Genomic DNA, 25247 nt, shown 5'->3' on the forward strand with positions numbered 1-25247 from the left:
TTCTTTATTTTTTCCTCTTGGATGGCAGCTCTCAAGGGTGTGGAGACACTGACCCCTCTTTGAGGATTTGATAGGAGCCATGGACCCACTCTCCAGAAAACCCCACAGAACACCCAGTTTTGTGTTCAGTGTGGTGGATCTGAGACAATGCCATGTGTCCAACTCCATGTCGCTTTCCCCTGGGCACACGGGCACATGATGTCCCCCAGCCCTCCCGTGGTTAAGTGGGACAGTGTGATGGAATCCTGGCCCAAAAACTGGAGGCAGAAATGAAGGCCACTCCCAGGCCTGACCCCCAACTCTCCCCTCCTTATCTCCCCCTCTTTCTCTCTCTGCCCTGCTGGCCAGATGCAGAGGATCCAGGGGAGGACCCCGAGCCCTGGGGGACAGAAGAGCAGGCAGAGGGAGGGGCCTGGGCTCCTGAGTGACAGCGCGGACCAGAGCCTCACCTCCTGAACCAGCCTGCTCCGCGCTGTGAGAAGGAAGCAGGGGCCGTGGGAAGCCCCTGTGACAGCAGTTAGACACCCTGATCGACACCCCCAGAGGCAGCCAGCCGCAGACCCCGCCCCCTGCAGCTCGGGCAGCCCTGAGCGTGCCCTGCGCGGCTCCTTTGTTTAACACTCACTAAACTACAAGCACCTCCTGTCCCACCTTCTTGGGCGGAATACAAGTCATGGGGTCCCCATCTTTGTCACACGTTTACACACCACACTCTGGGTCATACCAGCGAGGGCTTGAGGCCAACAGAAACTGCCCGAGTCCTTGTGTGACCTTGAGGGAGTCACTGGGCCATCCCGAGTCCATTGGCGCTGATTCCCGCCCTGCCCGCGCCCGTGAGCTTCCGCTGGAGAGGGCGCCCCAGGCCTCAGCCACGCTGGTGGCCACGAGCCAACGCCCGACTCCCTGCTCTCGCCCCTCGTGTCCGCCCCTCGGGGGTGGTGAGCTTGTCCTTGGGTGTGCGCTGCCTCGGGGGGGGCCTGACCTGGCAGCTGCAGAGGTTTCTTCCTCCTGAACAAGCTGTGCCCCTTGGCTCAGACTCTTGGGGCACTTCTGCTTTTTTCCTTTGGTTCATGTAAATGCTCTTCTGACTAATGCCAGCCATGTTCTCATAGAACCAGAGGAGTTTTCTGGAGGAAAGGATAGGGAGGGGGTGGGGCGGGGTAGGTGGCCTTGGAGGGTTCCCAGTCCGCCCCTCCGGTGCTTGCCCTGGGTCAAGAGCCAGGCAGGAAGCTCTTAAGAGCAATTGCTCAAGAGCAGAGGAGGGCTGAGAGGCCTGGGGTAGAGATGGGAGCCGGGGGAAGTCACCCTGGCTGCCCCGGTCCTGCCTCAGTTTCCCTTCCATAACCCAGAGAGATGGGACCAGATGTAAAGGCTCAAGAGGCCCCTGGTTAGAGGGAGTCCAGGCCCATGGGGGATAGGATGTGGCTGTGCAGGGGTTGGGGGACCAGGGGAGCAGGATGGGCATCAGGCAGGAGCCGGGGTTGGGGGGGGGGGCGGCTGGCAGGAGTGTCATTGCTGGGAAGAGGAGGGGATCAAAGCAAAGCACCTGGAGGGCCCTCCAGGGCAAAGGCAAACACTGAGGTCACGGCTGCTCCCGCAGAGCTCTGCCCCCACACCCCAGCCCCCAGCTATAAGGGCCCCACCCCAGGCAGGGTGTCCAGGCTGTGGAGGAGTCATGGCCAAGTCACACCTGCTGCCGTGGCTGTTCCTGCTGGCCGCACTCTGTGGTCCAGGCACTGGTGAGTCTCCCCAGCCTCTCCTCACCCCACTCGCCACCCCGGGGCCAGGTGTGGAGGGGGCATCACGACCTCCTCCACCCCTTACCGAGCCCTGGCTCTGTCCCAGGCATTATCCTCAGGCTGTACCTTGTCCTCGTTTTAAAGATGAGGGAGTTTTGACTCAGAGAAACTCCAGGGCTTGTCCAAGGTCGCACAGCTGGCGGGCACTATAGCAGGTAGAACCCAGAGCCGTCCGACTCCAGCATGTTTAACGGTCATGCGTCCCAGTAAAATTGGGTTTGGAGGTTGGGTGAGGCCAGGGTGCCAGGTGTGGCTTGGACCCCAAGGTTGCTCTGGCCCCAAACAGCAGCTGTCGGGACCACCCCATCCCTGGCCTGTGCCCAGGGCCCCGAGTTCTGGTGCCAAAGCCTGGAGCAAGCATTGCAGTGCAGAGCCCTAGGGCACTGCCTGAAGGAAGTCTGGGGACATGTGGAAGCTGTGAGTACAACCCAAGGATGCACCGAGACCAAAGGTCTTGGGATAGAGGGTCCTGGGTAGGCTCTGGATGGGCCTGAGGGATTGGAGCCCCTGTAGGGGATGGGATGGGATGGGATAGGATGGGATGTGATGGGATGGGTTGGGGTGGAAGGGATGGGATTGATGGGGTGGTTGGGATGGGATGGGATGGGATGAGTTGGGGTGGAAGGGATGGGATTGATGGGATGGGATGGGATAGGATGGGATGTGATGGGATGGGTTGGGGTGGAAGGGATGGGATTGATGGGATGGTTGGGATGGGATGGGATGGGATGGGATGGGTTGGGGTGGAAGGGATGGGATTGATGGGATGGGTTGGGATGGGATGGGAGGGATGGGATGGGATGGGATGGGATCGTGGGCAGTTGCCAGTGTCCTGGAGCACCCTATCAGCCTCAGCCACCTGAGCTGGGAGCGTGGCCTCCACTTATGTGCCCCAAACTGGGGCCCTCTCTTCAGGATGACCTGTGCCAGGAATGTGAGGACATCACCTACGTTCTCACCAAGATGGCCAAGGAGGTCATTTCCCAGGTAATGAGGCCCAGACCCTGGACTGAAGCTTGGGGATTAAGAGATAGGGAAGAGGTTAGCCCCTTAAAGGAGCCATCTCCAGCTCGGGGGTGATGCCTGGGTTCCCCCGGGGGACTCCAGGCGCCTCCTGGCCGGGAGACGGCTCTGGAAGCGAGCTCAGTAGCACAGCCAGAGACGGTCTTTCCTGAGGGGAGCAGTCACACCTGTGCCCAAGTATGCGGCGCCTTAGCACCCTCCCAACTCCAGGGCCCTGGGTGAAGGTGGCCAGTCAGGTGGGCAATGGCCTCATGTCCAGTGGCTCAGGCAGGGGCAAACCTCAGAGAGGCCAGGCTGACGGCCCCGTCTCCCGCCTGCTTCCCAGGGCACGATACGGGAATTGCTGGAGCACGAGTGCGACATCTTCCCGCTGAAGCTGCTGGGGTCCCAGTGCCACCGCATGCTGGACACCTACTTCCCACTGGTCATCCACCACTTCCAGAACCAGATGGTGAGGCCCTCCCGCCTCGCCTGCACCCTGCCTCCTGCATGGCCTTCACGCCCACCCTCTCCCTGAGTTACCCCCCCACCGTGGCAGCCCACCCCCTGCCCACACGGGGTGCAGGAAACTCAGTGCCCCTCGGCCAGTAGCCAGGTGACAGCGCCCCCCACTCAGCCGTACACGGTGGGCCTGCGCGCTCTCAGGCACCGGCACACACCCTCACAGCCTTCGCACAGACAAACGCTCAGTCACACACTCACTGCGCACAGTCTCACGCGACACCTACGCCGTCTACACGCTCACACGACAAACACACTCTCACATACTTACACTCACTCATTCTCACAAACATCCGCGTTCACACTCATTCACACACATTCCCAGACACGTGCCCCAAAGTCCCCACTTGACCCCCTCTCTACCCTTGGTCTCCTCTCCCACCCCGACAGAATCCTAAACCACAGCCCCAAACCAGCCTGCTCCCCGCATTCCAGGCCTAAAGGCAGTGGCCTGGTGCCTGAGTCCTTGAGCCAGACGGAGGGGGAGTGGGGTCCCCTCCCCCGCCCCAATCACCTTCTCACCCTGCGTTGTGCCCTAGAGCCCGAAGGCCACCTGCGAGCACTTGGGCCTGTGCAAACGCAGGCATCCAGAGCCACGGCAGGAGCCAGAGCCGTCAGGCCCCCTGCAGGACAAGCTGGTCCTCTCCGTGCTGCCTGGGGCCCTCCAGGCGAGGCCCGGGCCGCAGACACAGGTGAGATGGAGATCCAGAGAGCGAGGGCCATGGCCAAGGCCCTGGATCACTTGGCCTGGGAGGGGCAGCGTTGGGAAGGGGACCAGCAGCTCCAGGCAGGGCCTACGGCAGGAGCAGGAGGAGGGGACACGGAAGTGGAGGCGAGTCGGGCGAGGCAGAGCCCGGAGGAGCCTTCTGTCCAGCTTGCCTCCAGCGCGATTCTCTCCCCCAGGATCTCTCCGAGCAGCGGTTTCCCCTCCCCATCCCCCTCCCCGTCTGCTGGCTCTGCAGGACTTTGATCAAGCGGATCCAAGCTGTGATTCCCAAGGTGAGGCGTCCAGGGCCACGAGGCCGCCCACACCTCCACTTCCCCCCACCCCTCCCCATATGCCCACCAGGGGCCAGCTGGCTGCATTGTCCCCACCCAAGGGACCCTGGCACTCAGGCTGGACCTGGTAGGTGCCAGGCCTAGAACCTGTTCAACGACTGTGGGGAATTCCTTGGCGGTCCAGGGGTTAGGACTCGGCACTTTCACTGCCGTGACCCAGGTTCAATCCCTGGTCCGGGAAACTAAGCTCCCTCAAGCCATGGGGGAGAAAAAAACAAACAGAAACAAAACCACTGTGAAGCCCCAACTGTGTGCCTGGCACTATGCCAGGTGTCAAAGTACAGAAAAGAATCTCAGTCGTCTCTGTAGAAAAGGCTCTTTCATTTTACAAAAGGAGAATTTCCGCAGATGGACACTCCATCCCTGCCTGCCCCAAACGTGGGGTCTTCCAGACCTGTAGTGACCATCACCCAACGGCCCTGCCCTGAAATGGGGCCCAAGTGAGGACAGGCCCTGCCCCGTCGGCCCTTCCAGATGGGGGCCTGCACGGCCGCCTGGTCACTGAGGGCGTCCCCACCCTCCTGAGTTTGCATTGTGGTGGGAGAGGTTTTTTTCAGGTAGTGGTTAGTTCAGAGCAGAGAATGAAAACAGATGAGGGGAGGGACAGTGATGGGGGAGGGGGTTTAGGATGGTCGTCAGGAGGCGTCTCTGAGGAGGTGATGGCTGAGCTGAGGCCTGGAGGATGACAAGGACCGAGTTTGGTCAGCTGTGTGGCTGCCTCAGGTGGGCTCGGGGAGGGTGGTCGGCGAGGGGGCAGAGCGGAGGTTGGCGGGCCCGGGAGAAACACCGGAGCCAAGCGAGGGAACGCTGGGCCTTCTTCTGAACGCAGTTCACAGCTGTGGAAGGGTTTCAGGCAGGGGGAGGCCATGACTGGATTTACATTTCAGCAAGATCGAGCTCCTGCGGTTTGAAGAATGAATTGGGCTGATGGGAGAGAAAAAATGAGAGCAAGGAGATGATTGCAGAAATGGGGGGTGGAGCTAGGAGGGGGACTGGGGACGTGTCTGGGACGGGGGCTCTGCAGGACTCAGCGATGGACGGGACCTGGGGAGTGGGGACGAGAGAGGAATCGGCAATGACTCCATGGACTTTGGCTTGAGCAATGGGTTCTCTGGAATGCCCCCAGCTGAGATGAGTAGATTTGAGAAGAAACAGGTCTGGGCAGAAAAATCATGAGTTCTCTCCTGGCCATGCTGAGTTCAAGACTCTTGTGCAACATGCAAGAGGAGGCGACAAGCAGGCAGCCGGATCCCCCAGCCAGGTCCAGAGACATCAGTCTGAGAGTCGAGGCTACAGACAAGATTTAAATCCCAGGGAACGGTTGGGATCATCCAGGGACGTGGTGTGGACCAGGTCGAGGAGAAGGAGGCCCGGTCCAAGCAAAGGGAAACACCAGCGAAAGAACCTGAGGAGGGACAGCAAGGGAGGTGGGGACACCACGGCATGAGGGTCACAGAGGCTGAGAGAAGAAGGCATTTCAGCAAGGAGGGAGCGGTCATCGGACCCCAAAGCTGCTGAGGGATCGACAACACATGTCCAGGGGGATGCTGTGACCTTGAGAGCTGTTTTGGAGGAGTTACGGGGACCAAAGCGTAGCATTAAGTACTGACAACTCTTTCATGAAGCTTTTCTGGGAAGGGGAGTGGAGATGGGTGAGGCTCTTTTAAAAAAATATTAATTAATTAATTAATTAATTTATTTATTTATTTGGCTGCTCTGGGTCTTAGTTGCGGCTCACGGGATCTTCGTTGCCGCATGCAGGATCTTCGTTGCGGTATGCAGGAAATTTAGTTGTGGCATGTGAACTCTTAGTTGCAGCATGTGGGATCTAGTTCCCTGACCAGGGATGGAACCCAGGTCCCCTGCATTGGGAGCACGGAGTCTTAGCCACTGGGCCACCAGGGAAGTCCCGGGGTGAGGCTTTTTAATGACAGAAGCTATTTTAGCGTGTTCACATGCTAAGAGACCAATGGGCAGGAGGCAATAGCAACGAGGCAGGACAGAGAGGGGGATGCAGAGGTGAAGCACGTGTGCAGGTGGGGGCAGCGTGGACCCAATGCACAAGGAGATGGGCCAGCTTTTGACAGAGCAGGGATACCTCATCATAGCAGGAGAGGAGGCCGAGTGTGGGATCTGTTGTAAGCAAATGGGTACATTTGGTGAGATGTACCATTTGGAATGTGTTACATCCCAGAGAAGTACACGTCCCTCTGCCCTACTCCTTCCTCGGCCTTTCTGGTGCTAGGGGACAGGGGAGGGTTGCAAGCAGGAGCAGGGCCCAGGCCAGCCTGCTGCATATAGGTTCTTTTTTTTAAATTGAAGTATAGTTGATGTACAGTATTATATGTTACAGGTGTACAATATAGTGATTCACAAAACTTTGAAAGGTTATATGCCATTTATAGTTATTATAAAATATTGGCTATATTCCCTGTGATGTGCAATATGTCCTTGTAGCTTATTTCATGCATGTAAGTTCTTGGCTGAATGAATAAAGGAGCGGAGGGATGAGCGTGCCTGCCACCTCTCTCCTTGCCCCTCAGCTGGGAGGTTGTGTTTGGAATCAAGGGTGGGGTGGGGAAACTCCTGGCTTCCCCCAGGGACTCCCGAAACTGCAGGCTCTGGAGCACAGACAGGAGCGGGAAAGCACAGCATGCCCGGGTCAGGAGGGAGAAGACTCAGGTCTGGTTCTGCCTCTGCCCCAGGCTGCCATGTGGCCTTGGCAATGCCCACCTCTCTGGGCAACTCTGGAATTTCAGCAATTCCAGACTCTTTGAAGTCAAAGGTGGGTCCATGGCCTGATTCTTGCACCAGCTCAGTGATTCTGGGCAAGTCCCCTGGACTCTGTGATGCTCAGGGTCCTTATCTGTAAACAGTATAATAATTCTCCAAGGGAACAAGGTAAGGTCTACAAAGTACCCAGCTAGTGCTAGGCACTGACTAGGTCTTTCAAGAGAAGGTCCGACCCTGCCCTCTCTCGGCCCCCGCCCCAGGGTACGCTGGCCACGACTGTGGCCCAAGTGTGCCACGTGGTACCCCTGGTGGTGGGCGGCATCTGCCAGTGCCTTGCCGAGCGCTACGTCGCCATCCTGCTAAACACACTGCTGGACCGCGTGCTGCCCCAGCTGGTCTGCGGCCTCATCCTCCGGTGCTCCAGCGAGGACGGCGCTGGCCCAGGTGAGCCTGCAGTCCCAGCCCCTGCCCATCGCCCACTCTCATCCCTCCCCACCCTGGCCCTGCACGACCCTCTCCCTCCCAGGTGCCCCTGCACTGCGCCAGTGAGGACAGGAACTGAATACTCTGCAGGGCATCCTTGACTGTTTTTTCTCTCTAGCCCTCACCGCTCTGGGGTCCCTGCCAGGAGAATGGCTTCCGCAAGACACTGAGTGCCAGCTCTGCGTGTCTGTGACCACCCAGGCAGGGAAGAGCAGCGAGCAGGCCATGCCACAGGCAATGCGCCAGGCCTGCCTGGGCTCCTGGCTGGATAGGCAAAAGGTGAGGGGCAGGCACAGAAGGGGCTTGGGACCCAGGGGCTGCCGGTGGTGGAGGGTGGAGCCCAGGAAAGACTTCCCAGCCAGAGATACACTGAGATACTTCCCCCCCACCGCCGTTAAGGAGCTCAGACAGGCAGACGGGACGTGGGCCAAACAGTGGTGGTGCTGTAACGTAGGGCAAACCCCGCTAAGGTCAGGAGTCGTCTCTGGACAAAGGGCGTGGGCTCTGGAGGACCAGCAGGCCTCTCTCATGGACCAGGAGGGAGGCCCAGTCATCTACCAGGAGATGAGTAATGCCAGGGCCGGCTGGAGCCTGAGAGGGCCTGGCCATCTCTCCAGGGTCCCAGTCCTGTCCCAGCGCCAACCCTCCTTCCGGTGTGACTCAGTGGGGACCAACCCCCCTGCAGGAGAGGGCTGGGCCTGAAGTCCTGGAGTCCCCGTACTCAGAGTGGGCGACAAGCCCGCTGACTCCCGTCCCAGGAGGCTGCTTTCCACGTGGTACTCCCTACTGCCCATCACATCAGGTCTCCAAGACCAGATGAGTTTTAGGATGCCTTCCAGAACTGAAATTTAGGGGGAGGGGGAAAAAGGGGATGAGATTCTGCCCCTGTGCCTCCACCTCCAACGTCCCTGGCTTTCCCGGCAGAAACCCCCATTTCAGCCCACGGCGGCTTGTTCAGAGTGTTACAGCCGGAGCTGCTCAGTGGGGACTGAGGGCTGGACCTACACGAGGTCCGGGGGAGCCCTGGGGTGATCCATCTAAGTGGGGAGGCCTGGTCAGCCAGGCAGGAGAGCCCTGCCCTGGGCCTGGGCCCACCCCGCCCTGTGTCTGTCTCCTTCCTCAGTGTGAGCAGTTTGTGACGCAGCACGCACCCCAGGTGCAGACCCTAGTGTCCGGGGGCTGGGACGCCCACACCGCCTGCCAGGTACACCCACCCTTCCCAGCTGATCCGGGACTTTCCTCAGCTCCCAGGACCCCCGCCCTCTCCTCAAGGGCCCCATTCCCCCGGGTGCAGGGCAGCCCCAGGAGTGCAGGCCCCCAACTGGGACGTGCCCTCGCATGTTTTACAATAGAAAAGGCTCAGAGAAGTCAAGAGAAAGCCACGAAAGAATGAAAAAGAGGAGTATGGGAAGGGAGAGGGCAGCTTTAAGGAGCGTGGTTTGAGGTGCATTCTGGGATGGGGGGGTGTTCACTGAGCAGTGTGTGCTTGATGGGGGGTTACAAAGTGAGAGTCTTGGGGCGAGCATCCCACCTCCTCCAGCTCTAAACCCAGAAGGCCTGTGGCTCAGGGAGTGGCCCAAGGAGTCCACGAGGTCACCTCAAGAGCTCCCACCAGGTGGCAGGTGGAGTGAGAGCCGCCCCTTCTAGGAGGAGATTCCCTAACATCCTCAGAGCTGGGAATGGGGGGTGCAAGGCCTCAGGCCCTAACGCTGTCCCTGTGGCAGGCCCTGGGGATGTGCACGACCCCGTTCAGTCCTCTCCAGTGCGTCCACAGACCCCACTTCTGACGAGAACTCAACGCCCTGCCAGGTGAGTCCAGGCCCCCAACTGATGGGAGTGTGGGCAGGTCCTCCTCCCATCAAGAGGGGAGCCCCTCTGTCCCCAAGCAGGAAAAGACAGCCACTGATTCTGGCTGCTCCACCCTCCTCTTCACAGGCCAGACTCGAGGCTCCTGAGGGCCCCTGGCAGCACCTTCACCAGAATGACCTCTCTCGAACCCGCTCACCCCTCTGCCCAGAATCCCTGTGGCGCTCGGTGCTAGGCCCAGCTCCCAGCTCCCTCGCCCTGGCCCAGCCCTCAGGGGAGCTTCCGTGCCTGCCTGAGGCTTCCCCCTTACAGCTCACCCTCTGCACTCTTCAGTCTTGGATGTGTTTAGACCAAGGCCAGCCTTTCCTGAAACTCAGGGGAAATCAGACTTTGCTGCCCGAAGATGACACCCCCTCAGAGGCCAGGAACTCCGCCATCACCTGTCTCCCCGCTCCTGAGACACATCCCTCTCTCCCTCCCTGTCATTCGGTCAGAGGCCGCACCTTAGGATGGAGGGGTGGGTCAGATGCAGCCTCTGTGCCAGGTGCCTCCGGGCAGGGAAGTGCCCCTGAGAACAAACCTGGTCAACTTTACAGTTCTCCCCAGAGCAAGGCCCCAACACAAAGGTCATTTATTCATTTCTTCGCTCATTTTTAAAAAATGCAGTGAGTGCCTGTGGCCAGGCCACATTCTAGGGGCAAGGGCCAGAGCTGTGAATAAAAGAGTGAGCCCGCTGCCCTCCTGGAGCTCACACCCCGGGGCCAGCCTCTTCCATCTGCAGGTCAGGGGGAAGCCCGGCCTGCTCCCCAAATCCTCAGCCTGGTCTGTCCTATCTCTAACCACAGCCTGAAACCAGAGCCACTTCCGTCCACTCTGGGTGTGAGGCACAGCCAAGGCTGCATCTTCTGGAGGGGGTCTGCAGAGGGGGTTTCCGGGCCGGGGCCACCTTCACACACTACCTGAGCCATCCCTGCTCTCACGGGGTAGAGATCTCCCCAGGGCTGGGCCAAGGGGATCTCGTTGTGGGCCCCCAGTGCTTCTCCAAGTCCTGGCTGCAAGAGGACAGCAGGGGAAAAGCTGGGCCCTGCCTCACTCCGATCTCCACGTGCACAAGATCCTAGCTTTTATAATTATTCTGCTAACACTTTCACAAAATTCAAGATTCAGAAGAATAAAAAATGGGAACATAAAGTACCAGAAAAGATAGACATGTGAAATCCTTAAACTTTTTTTAAACATCAGGAAACCCCTGGCGTGGTCCAAGGTGAGCACGGCAGTGCTCAAGCCCGGTAGAAGGTGATTGGGCACTTTCAATATTTGAACGTTTTCCTGCTTAAGAGCTGTTGTTGCTTTTTGTAAGGTTGAACTCCCAACTTTTGTTTGAAATGCCAGGGTGACTCGATTCCTGCTGTGATGTATCTCCTCAAAGCTCACTTGGGGCTGGTCACGCTGGGGATCAGTTCCCATGTAATGCAGCAACCATAAGGATACTAACAAAGTGCCCTCTCCTTGTCCTAAAAGAAAAGACACTGCCCTTTAGGATGCTGCAGAAGCTGCAGCCTCACCCTGAAGGTAGCCGGGCGGTGGCGGTGGGGGGGGGGGGGGGCTGCCCCACCCTCCTTCATGATGGAGAAATATACGCCTACGTCATCTCTCCCTCCTGTAATTGCTTCCAGGCTGGCCCCCACCTGTTACCCTCCCCCCTCCCAAAGAGCCCACCCACTGTGATGAAGTGAGGTCGTTAGGGTACCCCAAACTCAAAATATACCAAAAAAAAAAAAACAACCAACCAAATTAATTAACCTTTAGCATTAAAGACCTAAATGCCTGGAAGTGTCCCTTCACTTAATAAAAGAACTTTTATTATGTTGCCTATTATAAAAGAAATACATGTTTATTGTAGAAAATTCAGAAATTGCAGACCAAGAAACATTTGAAATCACCCACAATCCTACCAATCCCAGGAGAGAGCTATATTGGATGTAGACTTTGACCCTGAACTAGACTTTTTCAATCCATTTGCCCACCCTTTGGCTCCACCCTGAATGGCTCCACCATTCAAGCACCAGGAAGAGCTTTTTATACAACCTGCGCTTGGGGTAGGGAAGATTGACACAAACTCTTGGCCTCTGAATTTGAACTTTTAAGTAAATCTTTTTGTAAATCTATAGCAGACTATTGTCTTGAAAGTCATTATTTCAATTACAAGACTAAGGTCCCTGAGAGAAAAGAGTGTTTTAAATTTTGAAAAAAAGCTTGGTTGGGAAGATGAAGTGCAATGACAGTCTGAAGGACGGGAGGCATTAACAGTTTATCCCAAAAGCAAGCGTGGGAATGAGCTCCTGATAATGGAAGAGGAGGCTTCACTCAAAAGGTCAGGAGCCAACCAGCTATGGGAGGAGAGAAGTGGCTACAGCTGAGACTCAGGGTGGGGGTCTCTGAGACATTCCCAGCACCCTGCACCCCAGAGGAAGGTAAGAAGGAAAAGCCCCAAGAGGGGTTAGTGCCCCAGAGCAGTAGAGGGGCTCGTTCTTCAGTTGCCAGGGTGCAGCCTGGGGAGGACACATCAGAAAGAGTGAAGAGAATGGCCTCAGGGAGGGGCCTGGGCAGACAGGCCTGGGGGCTGCCCCAGGGGGAGCCCACCCACATGATGCAGGAGAGCAAGCACACCTCACAGCCCAGAGGCCATCAGGATGGGCTCTGGACAAGATGGTGGGCCCACAAGAGCCCATGGTTGGCGACAAAGCAGTGACAGTTGCATGGACCTTGAGAGGATGAGAAGTCAGACATGTGTAGCCAACACAAGACGGTGAAGATCAGGCAAGATGAGTGACGCTTGGGTGGAGACCTGGAGTGCCCGGGAGAGCACAGTCACCAACATCTCTCCTCACAACAGGGTAATGTGTAAATCAATCCCAGGGGTAAGGGAAGGAGGGTTCAGTGGTTAGTTGCCCAAGATGGGCTGGCTGTGCATTAAACAAGAAGGGACTGAGTTATTTTCAGGTGGAAATATTAAGTATGGGGGGCTTATGGGCCAAAATGACTTCAGTTATAGACAAATACAATTATATTTATGTCCCGCAATTAATGACTGAAGTTTTAAATCCACTACACAATCAATATAACATTTATAACATATATAACATTATTCCAAACCTTCCTCTGCACATGTACAAAAATAGATATAACAGATTTACAAAAATGGGAACACCCTATACATGCTGTTTTGTAAACTGCCTTGTTCATTTAAAATAATCTTTCCGGGCTTCCCTGGTGGCGCAGTGGTTGAGAATCTGCCTGCTAATGCAGGGGACACGGGTTCGAGCCCTGGTCTGGGAAGATCCCACATGCCGCGGAGCGGCTGGGCCCGTGAGCCACAATTACTGAGCCTGCGCGTCTGGAGCCTGTGCTCCGCAACAAGAGAGGCCGTGACAGTGAGAGGCCTGCGCACCGTGATGAAGAGTGGCCCCCGCTTGCCACAACTAGAGAAAGCCCTAGCACAGAAACGAAGACCCAACATAGCAATCAATCAATCAATCAATTAATCAATAAAAAAATAAATCTTTAAAAAATAAAATAAAATAAAATAAAATAATCTTTCCTATAAAATAGATAAACAAGAACCTATTATATAGCACAGGGAACTATACTCAGTATCTTGTAATAACCTATAATGGAAAAGAAACTGAAAAAGAATATTTATATATATATAAATAACTATATATATTTATATATGTATATAACTGAATCACTTTGCTGTACACCTGAAACTAACACAACATTGTAAATCAACTATACATCAACCAAGGAAAGAAAAAATTAAAAAAAATTTTTTTTAACTTTTCCATGTCAATAAATATAGATACCTATCATCACTGCTAATTGCTGCATGCTTTTTTTCTTGATAAAAACTCTTTACTTTTTTTTTTAAAGATTGACTGATGGATTGACTGATTTTGGCTGCACTGGGTCCTAGTTGCGGCATGCAGGATCTTCGTTGCAGCATGTGGGATCTTTTAGTTGCAGCATGCAGACTCCTAGTTGCAGCATGTGAACTCTTAGTTGCAGCATGCGTGTGAGATCTAGTTCCCCGACGAGGGATCAAACCCAGGCCCCCTGCATTGGGAGCGTGGAGTCTTACCCACTGACAACCAGGGAAGTCCCAAAACTCTTTACTTTTTAAAACAACTATTATCAACAATGTTGTGAAGAATAAAAATCCTGGCAGTAACATCTTTGCTTACTAGTCTGATTATTTCCTTAGAATCAATTCTAAGACACGAAATTTTGGGGACAAAAACCATGTACATCTTTACTTCTAACATAGTCTGTATTATCAAACTGGCCCTCTACCAGCCATACCAATTTCTATCTCAGTAGTAAACAAGTGCCTCTTTTTCACTCTCTCCAACCCTGGATATTAGCAATGTTTCAAATCTTTGCTAAACTATAAAATGACCTCCGGTTATTCTAATTTGCATTTCTTTGGTTACTAAGTAAACTTTTTTAACATGTTTATTGGCCATTTATATTTCATCTTTCGTGAAATGCCTATTTGGGTCTCTTGCCTGATTTTCCTCTGGGGTGTTCTTTTTATTGTCTTACCAGTAAAAATATATCAGGTATATTTATTTATTTACTGTCCTATATGGTGCAGATTTTCCCCTAGCATAAGTCTCTCAAATTTAGGATATGTTTTCCACATATCTATCTTTTCCTTTGTGACATCCAGCTAAGAAAGCATGAATTTCACTTCTTTCCCATCTGTGATTCAGACTGGCCAGAGCCTTATGTCTCCAAAGAGAAAGCATATGCTGGAATCACAGCTGTAAAGACACGTGGGCCAGGCCCCCAGCTCAGACAGCAGTGGTGGAAGCCACCCACATGTCACCCACAAAGGACCTCAAGCTACACACACAGGACATGACAGTCAGCCTGAGCAGTGGTCCCCAACCTTTCAGGCAACTGCATCTATCTTCAACACCTTGGGAGGGTGTAAGGAGGCAAAGTCATCTCTGCAAAAGAAGGATACAGAAAACACAGACTCAGCACTATGCCATTTGCTTAACGAACATTATTAGTCACTGACTCCTAAGTGCCAAGCATTTCCCTAGGGCTGGGCACAAAAGAAACAGTTGCTGTCTGCCCTTCTGGAACTTAGAGTCTAGTTGAGAAGATGGACATTAATCAGAGAATCACAGAAAAAAATGGCATACTTCAGGTGGGGTAAGTGCCATCAATTAGACCAATGCATGGTGCTGACTGAGCAGATACGAGAGTCAGAGAGGTGAAAGAAGAGCAAGGTAAAAGAAAAAGAGCACCCCAAGGAAAGGAAGTGGATGGCACAAAGGCCTGGTGACTTGTGGCATATTTGAGCAACAGAATAAAAACCAGTGAGTCTGGAAATCAGGATCAGTAGAAACATCGCGAGAGGTGAGACTAGAGAGGCTAATTTCAGGCTTTATTCTAAGAGCCAATGAAGGGTCTTAAGCGGGAGATCGGGGGTGGGGGAGAAATGATTTGGTTAGATTTGTGCCTTAAAAGATTACTCTGGCTGGGACTTCCTTAGTGGTCCAGCGGTTAAGACTCTGCCCTCCCGCCTCCCATCAGGAAGCTTGCACAATCCTCTTAGATAGCCTCGTCCACCAGCAAGAACTACAGTTCTGCAGCCTGAGGAAGGAAAACCACATTCACAGGAAGATAGACAAAATGAAAAGGCAGAGGACTTTGTACCAGATGAAGGAATAAGATAAAACCCCAGAAAAACAACTAAATTAAGTGGAGATAGGCAACCTTCCATAAAAAGAATTCAGAATAATGATAGTGAAGATGATCCAGGACCTCGGAAAAAGAATGGAGGCAAAGATCGAGCAGATGCAAGAAATGTTTAAGAAAGACCTAGAAGAATTAAAGAACAAACACCTAGAAGAATTAAAGAACAAACAAACAGAGATGAACAATACAATAACTGAAATGAAAAATACACTAGAAGGAATCAATAGCAGAATAACTGAGGCAGAAGAACTGATAAGTGACCTGGAAGACAGAATGGTGGAATTCACTGCCACCAAACAGAATAAAGAAAAAAGAATGAAAAGAAATGAAGACAGCCTAAGAGACCTCTGAGACATTAAATGCAAAAACATTTGCATTATAGGGGTCCCAGAAGGAGAAGAGAGAAAAGACCCGAGAAAATATTTGAAGAGATTATAGTCGAAAACTTCCCTAACATGGGAAAGGAAATAGCCATCCAAGTCAAGGAAGCGCAGAGAGTCCCATACAGGATAAACCCAAGGAGAAACATGCCGAGACACATAGTAATCAAATTGACAAAAATTAAAGACAAAGAAAAATTATTGAAAGCAGCAAGGGAAAAATGACAAATAACATACAAGGGAACTCCCATAAGGTTAACAGCTGATTTCTCAGCAGAAACTCTACAAGCCAGAGGGAGTGATGAAAGTGATGAAAGGGAAGAACCTACAACCAAGATTACTCTACCCGGCAAGGATCTCATTCAGATTCGACAGAGAAATCAAAAGTTTAACAGACAGGCAAAAGCTAAGAGAATTCAGCACCACCAAACCAGCTCTACAACAAATGCTAAAGGAACTTCTCTAAGCGGGAAACACAAGAGAAGAAAAGGACCTACAAAAACAAACCCATAACAATTAAGAAAACGGTAATAGGAACATACATATCGATAATTACCTTAAACGTGAATGGATTAAATGCTCCAACCAAAAGACACAGGCTTGCTGAACGGATACAAAAACAATACCCATATATATGCTGTCTACAAGAGACCCACTTCAGACCTAGGGACACATTCAGACTAAAAGTGAGGGGATGGAAAAAGATATTCCATGCAAATGGAAATCAAAAGAAAGCTGGAGTAGCAATACTCATAGCAGATAAAATAGACTTGAAAATAAAGAATGTTACAAGAGACAAGGATGGACAGTAAATAATGATCAAGGTATCAATCCAAGAAGAAGATATAACAATTATAAATATATATGCACCCAACATAGGAGCACCTCAATACAAAAGGCAACTGCTAACAGCTATAAAAGAGGAAATCAACAGTAACACAATAATAGTGGGGTACCTTAACACCTCACTTACACCAATGGACAGATCATCCAGACAGAAAATTAATAAGGAAACACAAGCTTTAAATGACACAATAGACCAGATAGATTTAATTGATATTTATAGGACACTCCATCCAAAAACAGCAGATTACACTTTCTTCTCAAGTGCACATGGAACATTCTCCAGGATAGATCACATCTTGGGTCACAAACCAAGGCTCAGTAAACTTAAGAAAACTGAAATCATATCAAGCATCTTTTCCAACCACAATTCTATGAGATTAGAAATCAATTACAGGGAAAAAAATGTAAAAAACACAAACACATGGAGGCTAAACAATACGTTACTAAATAACCAAGAGATCACTGAAGACATCAAAGAGGAAATCAAAAAATACCTAGAGACAAATTACAATGAAAACACGATGATCCAAAACCTGTGGGATGCAGCAAAAGCAGTTCTAAGAGGGAAGTTTATAGCGATAGAAGCCTACCTCAAGAAATAAGAAAAATCTCAAATAAACAATCTAACCTTACACCTAAAGGAACTAGAGAGCGAAGAACAAACAAAACCCAAAGTTAGTAGAAGGAAAGAAATCATAAAGATCAGAGCAGAAATGAATGAAATGGAAACAAAGAAAACATAGCAAAGATCAATAAAAACTAAAAGCTTGTTCTTTGAGAAGATAAACAAAATTGATAAACCTTTAGCCAGACTCATCAAGAAAAAGAGGGAGAGGACTCAAATCAATAAAATTAGAAATGAAAAAGGAGAAGTTACAACAGACACTGCAGAAATACAAAGCATCATAAGACACTACTACAAGCAACTCTATGCCAATAAAATGGACAACCTGGAAAAAATGGACAAATTCTTAGAAAGGTATAACCTTCCAAGACTGAACCAGAAAGAAATAGAAAATATGAACAGACCAATCACAAAGTAATGAAATTGAAACTGTGATAAAAAATCTTCCAACAAACGAAAATCCAGGACCAGATGGCTTCACAGGTGAATTCTATCAAACATTTAGAGAAGAGCTAACATCCATCCTTCTCAAACTCTTGCAAAAAATTGCAGAGGAAGGAATACTCCCAAACTCATTCTATGAGGCCACCATCACCCTGATACCAAAACCAGACAAAGATACTACAAAAAAGAAAATTACAGACCAATATCACTGATAAATATAGATACAAAAATCTTCAACAAAATACTAGCAAACAGAATCTAACAGCACATTAAAAGGATCATACACCATGATCAAGTGGGGTTTATCCCAGGGATGCAAGGATTCTTCCATATACACAAATCAATCAATGTGATACACCATATTAACAAATAGAAGAATAAAAACCATATGATCATCTCAATAGATGCAGAAAAAGCTTTTGATGAAATTCAACACCAATTTATGATAAAAACTCTCCAGAAAGTGGGCATACAGGGAACCTACCTCAACATAATAAAGGCCATATATGATAAACCCACAGCAAACATCATTCTCAATGTTGAAAAACTGAAAGCATTTCCTCTAAGATCAGGAACAAGACAAGGATGTCCACTCTCGCCACTATTATTCAACATAGTTTTGGAAGTCCTAGCCACGGCAATCAGAGAAGAAAAAGAAATAAAAGGAACACAAATTGGAAAAGAAGAAGTAAAACTGTCACTGTTTGCAGATGACATGATACTATAAGTAGAGAATCCTAAAGATGCCACCAGAAAACTACTAGAGCTAATCAATGAATTTGGTAAAGTTGCAGGATACAAAATTAATGCACAGAAATCTCTTGCATTCCTATACACTAACAACAAAAGATCAGAAAGAGAAATTAAGGAAACAATCCCATTCACCACTGCAACAAAAAGAATAAAATACCTAGGAATAAACCTACCTAGGGAGACAAAAGACCTGTATGCAGAAAACTATAAGACACTGATGAAAGAAATCAAAGATGTCACAAACAGATGGAGAGATGTACCATGTTCTTGGATTGGAAGAATCAATATTGTGAAAATGACTATACTACCTGAAGCAATCTACAGATTCAATGCAATCCCTATCAAATTACCAGTGGCATTTTTTACAGAACTAGAACAAAAAATCTTAAAATTGTATGGAGACACAAAAGACCTCGAATAGCCAAAGCAATCCAAGGGAAAAGAACAGAGCTGGAGGAATCAGACTCCTTGACTTCAGACTATACTACAAAGCTACAGTAATCAAGACAATATGGTACTGCCACAAAAACAGAAATATAGATCAATGGAACAGGATAGAAAGCCCAGAGATAAACCCATGCACCTATGGTCAACTAATCTATGACAAAGGAGGCAAGGATATACAATGGAGAAAAGACAGCCTCTTCAATAACTGGTGCTGGGAAAACTGGACAGCTACATGTAAAAGAATGAAATTAGAACACTCCCTAACACCATACACAAAAATAAACTCAAAATGGATTCGAGACCTAAATGTAAGACCGGACACAATAAAACTCTTAGAGGAAAACATAGGAAGAACCCTCTGACATAAATCACAGCAAGAACTTTTTTGATCCACCTCCTACAGTAATGGAAATAAAAACAAAAGTAAACAAATGGGACCTAATGAAACTTAAAACTTTTGCAAAGCAAAGGAAACTACAAACAAGATGAAAAGACAACCCTCAGAATGGGAGAAAATATTTGCAAATGAATCAACGGAGAAAGGATTAATCTCCAAAATATATAAACAGATCATACAGCTCAATTTAAAAAAACAAACAACCCAATCAAAAAATGGGCAGAAGTCCTAAATAGACATTTCTCTAAAGAAGACATACAGATGGCCAAGAAGCACATGAAAAGCTGCTCAACATCACTAATTATTAGAGAAATGCAAATCAAAAGTACAATGAGGTATCACCTCACACCAGTTAGAATGGGCATCATCAGAAAATCTACAAACAGCAAATGCTGGAGAGGGTGTGGAGAAAGGGGAACCCTCTTTCACTGTTGGTGGGAATGTAAATTGATACAGCCACTATGGAGAACAGTATGGAGGTTCCTTAAAAAACTAAAAATAGAATTACCATATGACCCAGCAATCCCACTATGGGGCATATACCCAGAGAAAACCATAATTCAAAAAGACACATGCACCCCAATGTTCATTACAACACTATTTACAATAGCCAGGTCATGGAAGCAACCTAAATGCACATCAACAGACGAATGGCTAAAGAAGTTGTGGTACATATATACAATGGAATATTATTCAGCCATAAAAAGGAACGAAATTGGGTCATATGTAGAGACGTGGATGGATCTAGAGACTGTCATACAGAATGAAGAAAGTCAGAAAGAGAAAAACAAATATCATATATTAATGCATATATGTGGAACGTAGAAGAATGGTACAGATGAACCGGTTTGCAGGGCAGAAATAGAGACACAGATGTAGAGAACAAACGTATGGACACCAAGGGGGGAAAGCGGCGGGTGGAGTGGTGGCGGTGGGATGAATTGGGAGATTGGGATTGACATGTATACACTAATATGTATAAAATAGATAACTAGTAAGAACCTGCTGTATAAAAAAATGAATAAAATTCAAAAATTCAGAAAAAAGACTCTGCCCTCCCAATGCAGGGGGCCCAGATTCGATCCGTGGTCAGGGAACTAGATCCCGCATGCTGCAACTTAAAGACCCCGCACACCACAATAAGGATCCCACGTGCTGCAACTAAGACCCAGCGCAGCCAAATAAATAAATATTAAAAAAAAAAAAAAAGATCACTCTGGCTAAAGTGTGAATGAATTGGGGGGAGGGGACAAGGGAATGTGGGGATAAACTGTCAGTAGCATAGACTAGAATGACAGTGGCAGAGGGCCTGTGCAGAAGTCACATGGATCTTGGAGAGTGACTTCAGACAATCATAAACTTAGATGCTGACTCCGATGGAAGCTGTTGTCCCAGTCGTAGCATCTTTACTGATACAGCACAGCCTCTGGCACTTTGTATGCCTCGTTCTCCATGCCAATTTATAAAGGTCACCAGAAGTCGTTTGCTTTTACCTGGCAGGGCCAACAGTATACCTTCACATTTTTGCATGAAGACAACGTCAACTCTTCCACTCTCTACCGTCACAGTCCACAGCCATGTTGATCATCTTGACATTCCACAAAACATAACAGTAGTCCTCTATATTGATGACACTGGATGTCATCAATGTCCAATAAGCAGGAAGTACCAAGTATTTTAAATGTCTTAGTAAGACATACACAAACAAGAGGGTGGGATTTAACCCCAATACAATTCAGGGGCCAGTCACCTCAATGAAGTTTCTCAGGGTCAATGGTCGAAAGTATGTCAAAGCATCTCTGCCAAGCTGCTGTACCTCATGTCACCACACACACACACACACACACACACAGCCAGTACAATAGGCTTTTTTGACTTTTTAAGACAACATAGATCACATTTGAGTGTGCTATTTTGACCTATCTAGAGAGTCACTTACAGTTGTATAACTACAGTTTCATGGAGACCAGAATAAGAGAAGATTCTGCAGCGAGTTTAGGTTGCACAACGGACTGTTCTACTACTTGGGCCTTATGATCCAGGAGAGCCAACGCTATTTCGAAGTGACCAGGGCAAACGGGAATGCTGTATGGAGCCTCCAGCAAGGACCAGTGGGAGAATCACAGTGCAGAACTCCAGGATTTTGGAGCAAGGCTATGCCCTGTTCTGCAAATACCTATTCTCCTTTTTTTTTTTTTTTTAATAAATTTATTTATTTATTTATTTTTGGCTGTGTTGGGTCTTTGTTTCTGTGCGTGGGCTTTCTCCAGTTGCGCAGAGCGGGGGCCACTCTTCATCGCGGTGCGTGGGTTTCTCACTATCGCGGCCTCTCTTGTTGCAGAGCAGACTCCAGACGCGCAGGCTCAGTAGTTGTGGCTCACGGGCCTAGTCGCTCCGCGGCATGTGGGATCTTCCCAGACCAGGGCTCGAACCCGTGTCCCCTGCATTGGCAGGCAGATTCTCAACCACTGCGCCACCAGGGAAGCCCCCTATTCTCCTTTTGAGAAACAGCTTGTGGCTAGCTATGGGGCCAAGGCAGAGACGGAGCACCTAACAATGGGACATCAGGTGATCACGCAGCCTGATCCTGCTCTCATGAACTGGTTGTCGTCTGACACCTTGCCATGTTGGGCAGGTACAGCTGCAACCTACCATTAAATGGAATGCCAGGGCTTCCCTGGTGGTGCAGTGGTAGAGAATCTGCCTGCCAATGCAGGGGACACGGGTTCAAGCCCTGGTCCGGGAAGATCCCACATGCCGTGGAGCAAACTAGGCCCGTGAGCCACAGTTGCTGAGCCTGCGCGTCTGGAGCCTGTGCTCCGCAACAAGAGAGGCCGCGATAGTGAGAGGCCCGCGCACCGCGATGAAGAGTGGCCCCCACTTGCCGCAACTGGAGAAAGCCCTCGCACAGAAACGAAGACCCAACACAGCCATAAATAAATAAATAAATAAATAAAATTAAAAAAAAAAAAAAAAATGGAATGCCAAGCTCAGGCAGGCCCAAAAGGCACAAGTTAACATGAGCAGATTCCTTTGACACAGCTCCTGTTGCATTGCCTCCTGGGGTGTTCCTTCAGACCAGCTGACCAAAAGAGACAAAACTCAAGCCCAGTTTATAGATGGGTTTGTATAATATGCTGGCAGAACCAGCAAGTGGACAGTTGCACTTCATCCCCACTCAGGGTGACACTGAAAAAGACAGAAGTAAAGGAAAATCCTCTAGTGGCCACAGCTTCAAGCAGTATATTTGGTTGTTCACCATCTGGAGTGTGAGATGGCCAGAAGTACAGATCTAGACTAATTCAGGGGCGGTTGCCAATGATTTGACTGGATGGTTAGGGACTCAGAAGGAACAGGATTGTAACATTGGTGAAAAAGAAGTTTGGGGAAGAGGTATGTGGGTGGACAACTTGAATAAGACTATACTATGAAAATAGTTGTGCTCCATATGAATACCCACCAAAAGGTATCCACCGCATTAGAGACCCTTAATAGTCAGGGGTACACAAATGACATGCTCTGTGGATGTAGTCAGCAGCCTCTTCCTCCAGCCTCCCCCAGCGCTTGCTCAATGAGCTCATGAGCCATGGTGGCAGGGATGGAGGTTATGCATGGGCTCAACAACAGACTTCCCCTGACCTGAGTAGTACTTCTGCTGAGTTATCTAATTTGCCAATGCAGGGATTTACATTGAGTCCCCAGTATGGACACTATTCCTTGTGGGGGTTGGCCAGCCACCTAGTGCCAGGCTGATTACTTTCTTCTGTTATGGAAGGAACATAGATCCAACCTCAGAGGACTAGAAACGTGTTCTGGATGTGGATTTGCCTTCCCTGCCCACAGTGTTTCTACCAGCACCACCATCCATGGACTCTCAGAATGCCTTATCAATCACCACGACATTCCACACAGCATTGCATCTGATCAAGGAATTCTTCACAGCAAAGCAAGTGCAGCAATGGGCTCATGCCCATAGGATTAACTGGACTTACCACATACACACACCATCATCTGGAAGTGGGTAGCCTAACTGAAAGGTGGAATGGCTTACTGAAAACACAGTTACAGGGAAGTCCCTGGCGGTCCAGTGGTTAGGACTCGGTGCATTCACTGCCAAGGGCCTGGGTTCAATCCCTGGTCAGGGACCTAAGATCCCGCAAGCTGCGCAGCACAGCCAATTATAAATAAATAAGTACATGTGTCTTAAAACAAACAAACAAAAGTTACAGTACCATTTGGTGCTCTTGTTTTACAGGATGTAGTACATGCTTTGAATCAGAGACCATTGTATATATAGTGCTCTCTTCAAAATATATGGGTCTAGAAAACAGGTGGATGTCAGAGTGACTCCCCTATTACTAACAGACTTCTCGCAGAATTTTTGCTTCCCATCCCAGCAATTTTAAGCCCTTGCTGGTTTGGAGATTTTAGTTCCCAAAGAAGGAATGCTTCCACCAAAGGACACAACAATGGTTCCACTAAATTATAAGATGAGACGGCCACCTGGACATTTTGGGCTCCTTATGCTAGTGAATCAACAGGTGTGGAGGAGGGCAGTACGGTGGAGGAGTGTAATCTATTATACGTGCCTGAGTGACTGATCCTGACTACCAAAGGCCAATTGGGTTGGCTTCTACACAACGGAGGCAAGTATGTCCAATAGCAAAGGTTCATGAAAAACTACAGCAACCAAAAAAGGGGGGGTGGGGGCAGGATGATTAAGGAGCCAGGGTCTTAGAGACTGAAGATTTGGGTCACTGTACCAGGTAAAGAACCCCGAATAGCTGTGGTTTGAGCTAAGGGCAGAGAACACAGGGAGGGGGAGTGGAAGAAACACGCACAGGTATCAATCACAGTATGGTGACCAGTTACAGAAATGAGGACTCTAAGTAGCTTTGCTCATACTTTCTATTTGCTTGTTACATGTACATGTAACATGTAAAATAGATAATTTGTCTATGCTAACCATTTTTTCTTCTTCCCATTTTTAGGTTAACTTGTTGGAAGTTAACCTTGCAACCTAATCTTTTTAGGTAACATAATATTCAGTGTGGCTATGACTGGATTTGAGGAGTAATACATATAACTATCAGAGGATACGTGACTCTTGGGACTGCACCTCATTTTGAGAAAGGTTGAAAACTTGTTTTCTCGTAGGAAGGGCAGCTGTCTCTATTAGGCATAAGGAGTTGTCTTCTTCGTTGTGGTGGCCACTGTATGGGAGTCTGTGTGTGTGAAAGAGCACATAGGCTGTGGGATTTCCCTGGTGGTCCAGCGGTTAAGACTTCACCTTCCAACGCAGGGGGTGCAGGTTCGATCCCTGGTCGGGGAGCTAAGATCGCACATGGCTCTTGGCCAAAAAACCAAACCATAAAACAAAAGCAATACTGTAACAAATTCAAAAGACTTTAAAAAAAAAAGAGCACACAGGGCAGCTGAGTCATCAAAGGGGTGGACTGGGCAGGTTATCAATTTAGTGCCCCTCAGCTCCAAATTCACCCCTTTTGCCTGTTCTCTGAATGGATTGGAGCCCTTTAGATTTTTCCTGCCAGCTGCCACTGAGGCTTGGCAGAAGAGGGTGCTGGAGACACACCACAGGGAGAAAGGGCTTTGCTTCCCGGTTCCCGGGGGCTCCCTTGAAGGCAACGTGTGCAGCTTTCTCAGCATCAGGCTCTTGCCGCGCCCGAAGATTCTGCAGCGCACGGCCTCCAGCAGCAGCCAGCAGCTTCACCAGGCACTTCCCTCCTCCCCAGGCAGTCTGGTAGCAGAGTGAGAAGCCTCCCTCACAAAGTAAACAGCTTTCCTTAGTGCACTGGAGAGCAGATTTCTGACAGGTTCCAGCGGGACAGATTTTCAGCAAGGTCTACACTTCAGCCTTGGACACTCTATGTCACCCCAAGGAGCAGTGGCTACTCCTTCTGTCTGCTATTCTTACATTCTCCCATTACTAGCCATTTCCTCATTACTCCAGTCCGATAATAGCTATTAATTCCTGAAGGTAAACTTTCCCCGATCATATTTTTGTATGGTTTCTCTCTCCTGATTGGACCTGGATTAAGCTGGCACTAGCGTAGACTAGACAGTGGCAGAGAACAAAAGGAAGTGGGGAGATTCAAAAGACACAAAGTAAAAGACAGGACTTGGTAACAGATTAGACAAGGGAAGTAGGGGTGAGG

The 25247-nt window shown here is 49.5% G+C and overlaps 1 protein-coding gene across 5 annotated transcripts; it reads left to right on the forward strand.

The window, feature by feature from the left end:
• The first annotated feature begins 1635 nt into the window (after positions 1-1635).
• SFTPB (surfactant protein B) lies at positions 1636-10610 on the forward strand. Of its 5 annotated transcripts, none has more exons than XM_007175337.2 (11): positions 1636-1739; positions 2086-2216; positions 2715-2786; positions 3148-3273; positions 3863-4015; positions 4227-4322; positions 7376-7559; positions 7717-7877; positions 8722-8802; positions 9323-9407; positions 9534-10610. In XM_007175337.2, the coding sequence occupies exons 1-10, from the start codon at positions 1676-1678 to the stop codon at positions 9383-9385; spliced, it is 1131 nt and encodes a 376-aa protein (XP_007175399.1). In that variant the 5' UTR covers positions 1636-1675; the 3' UTR covers positions 9386-9407; positions 9534-10610. The 5 variants fall into 5 exon arrangements, with proteins under 5 accessions (XP_007175399.1, XP_007175400.1, XP_007175401.1 ...); XM_007175338.2 differs by having other exon boundaries at positions 9738-10610; XM_007175339.2 differs by having other exon boundaries at positions 7445-7559.
• The last annotated feature ends 14637 nt before the right edge of the window (positions 10611-25247 follow it).

This window comes from Balaenoptera acutorostrata, chromosome 12, assembly GCF_949987535.1.
Source record: "Balaenoptera acutorostrata chromosome 12, mBalAcu1.1, whole genome shotgun sequence".
NCBI lineage: Eukaryota > Metazoa > Chordata > Mammalia > Artiodactyla > Balaenopteridae > Balaenoptera > Balaenoptera acutorostrata.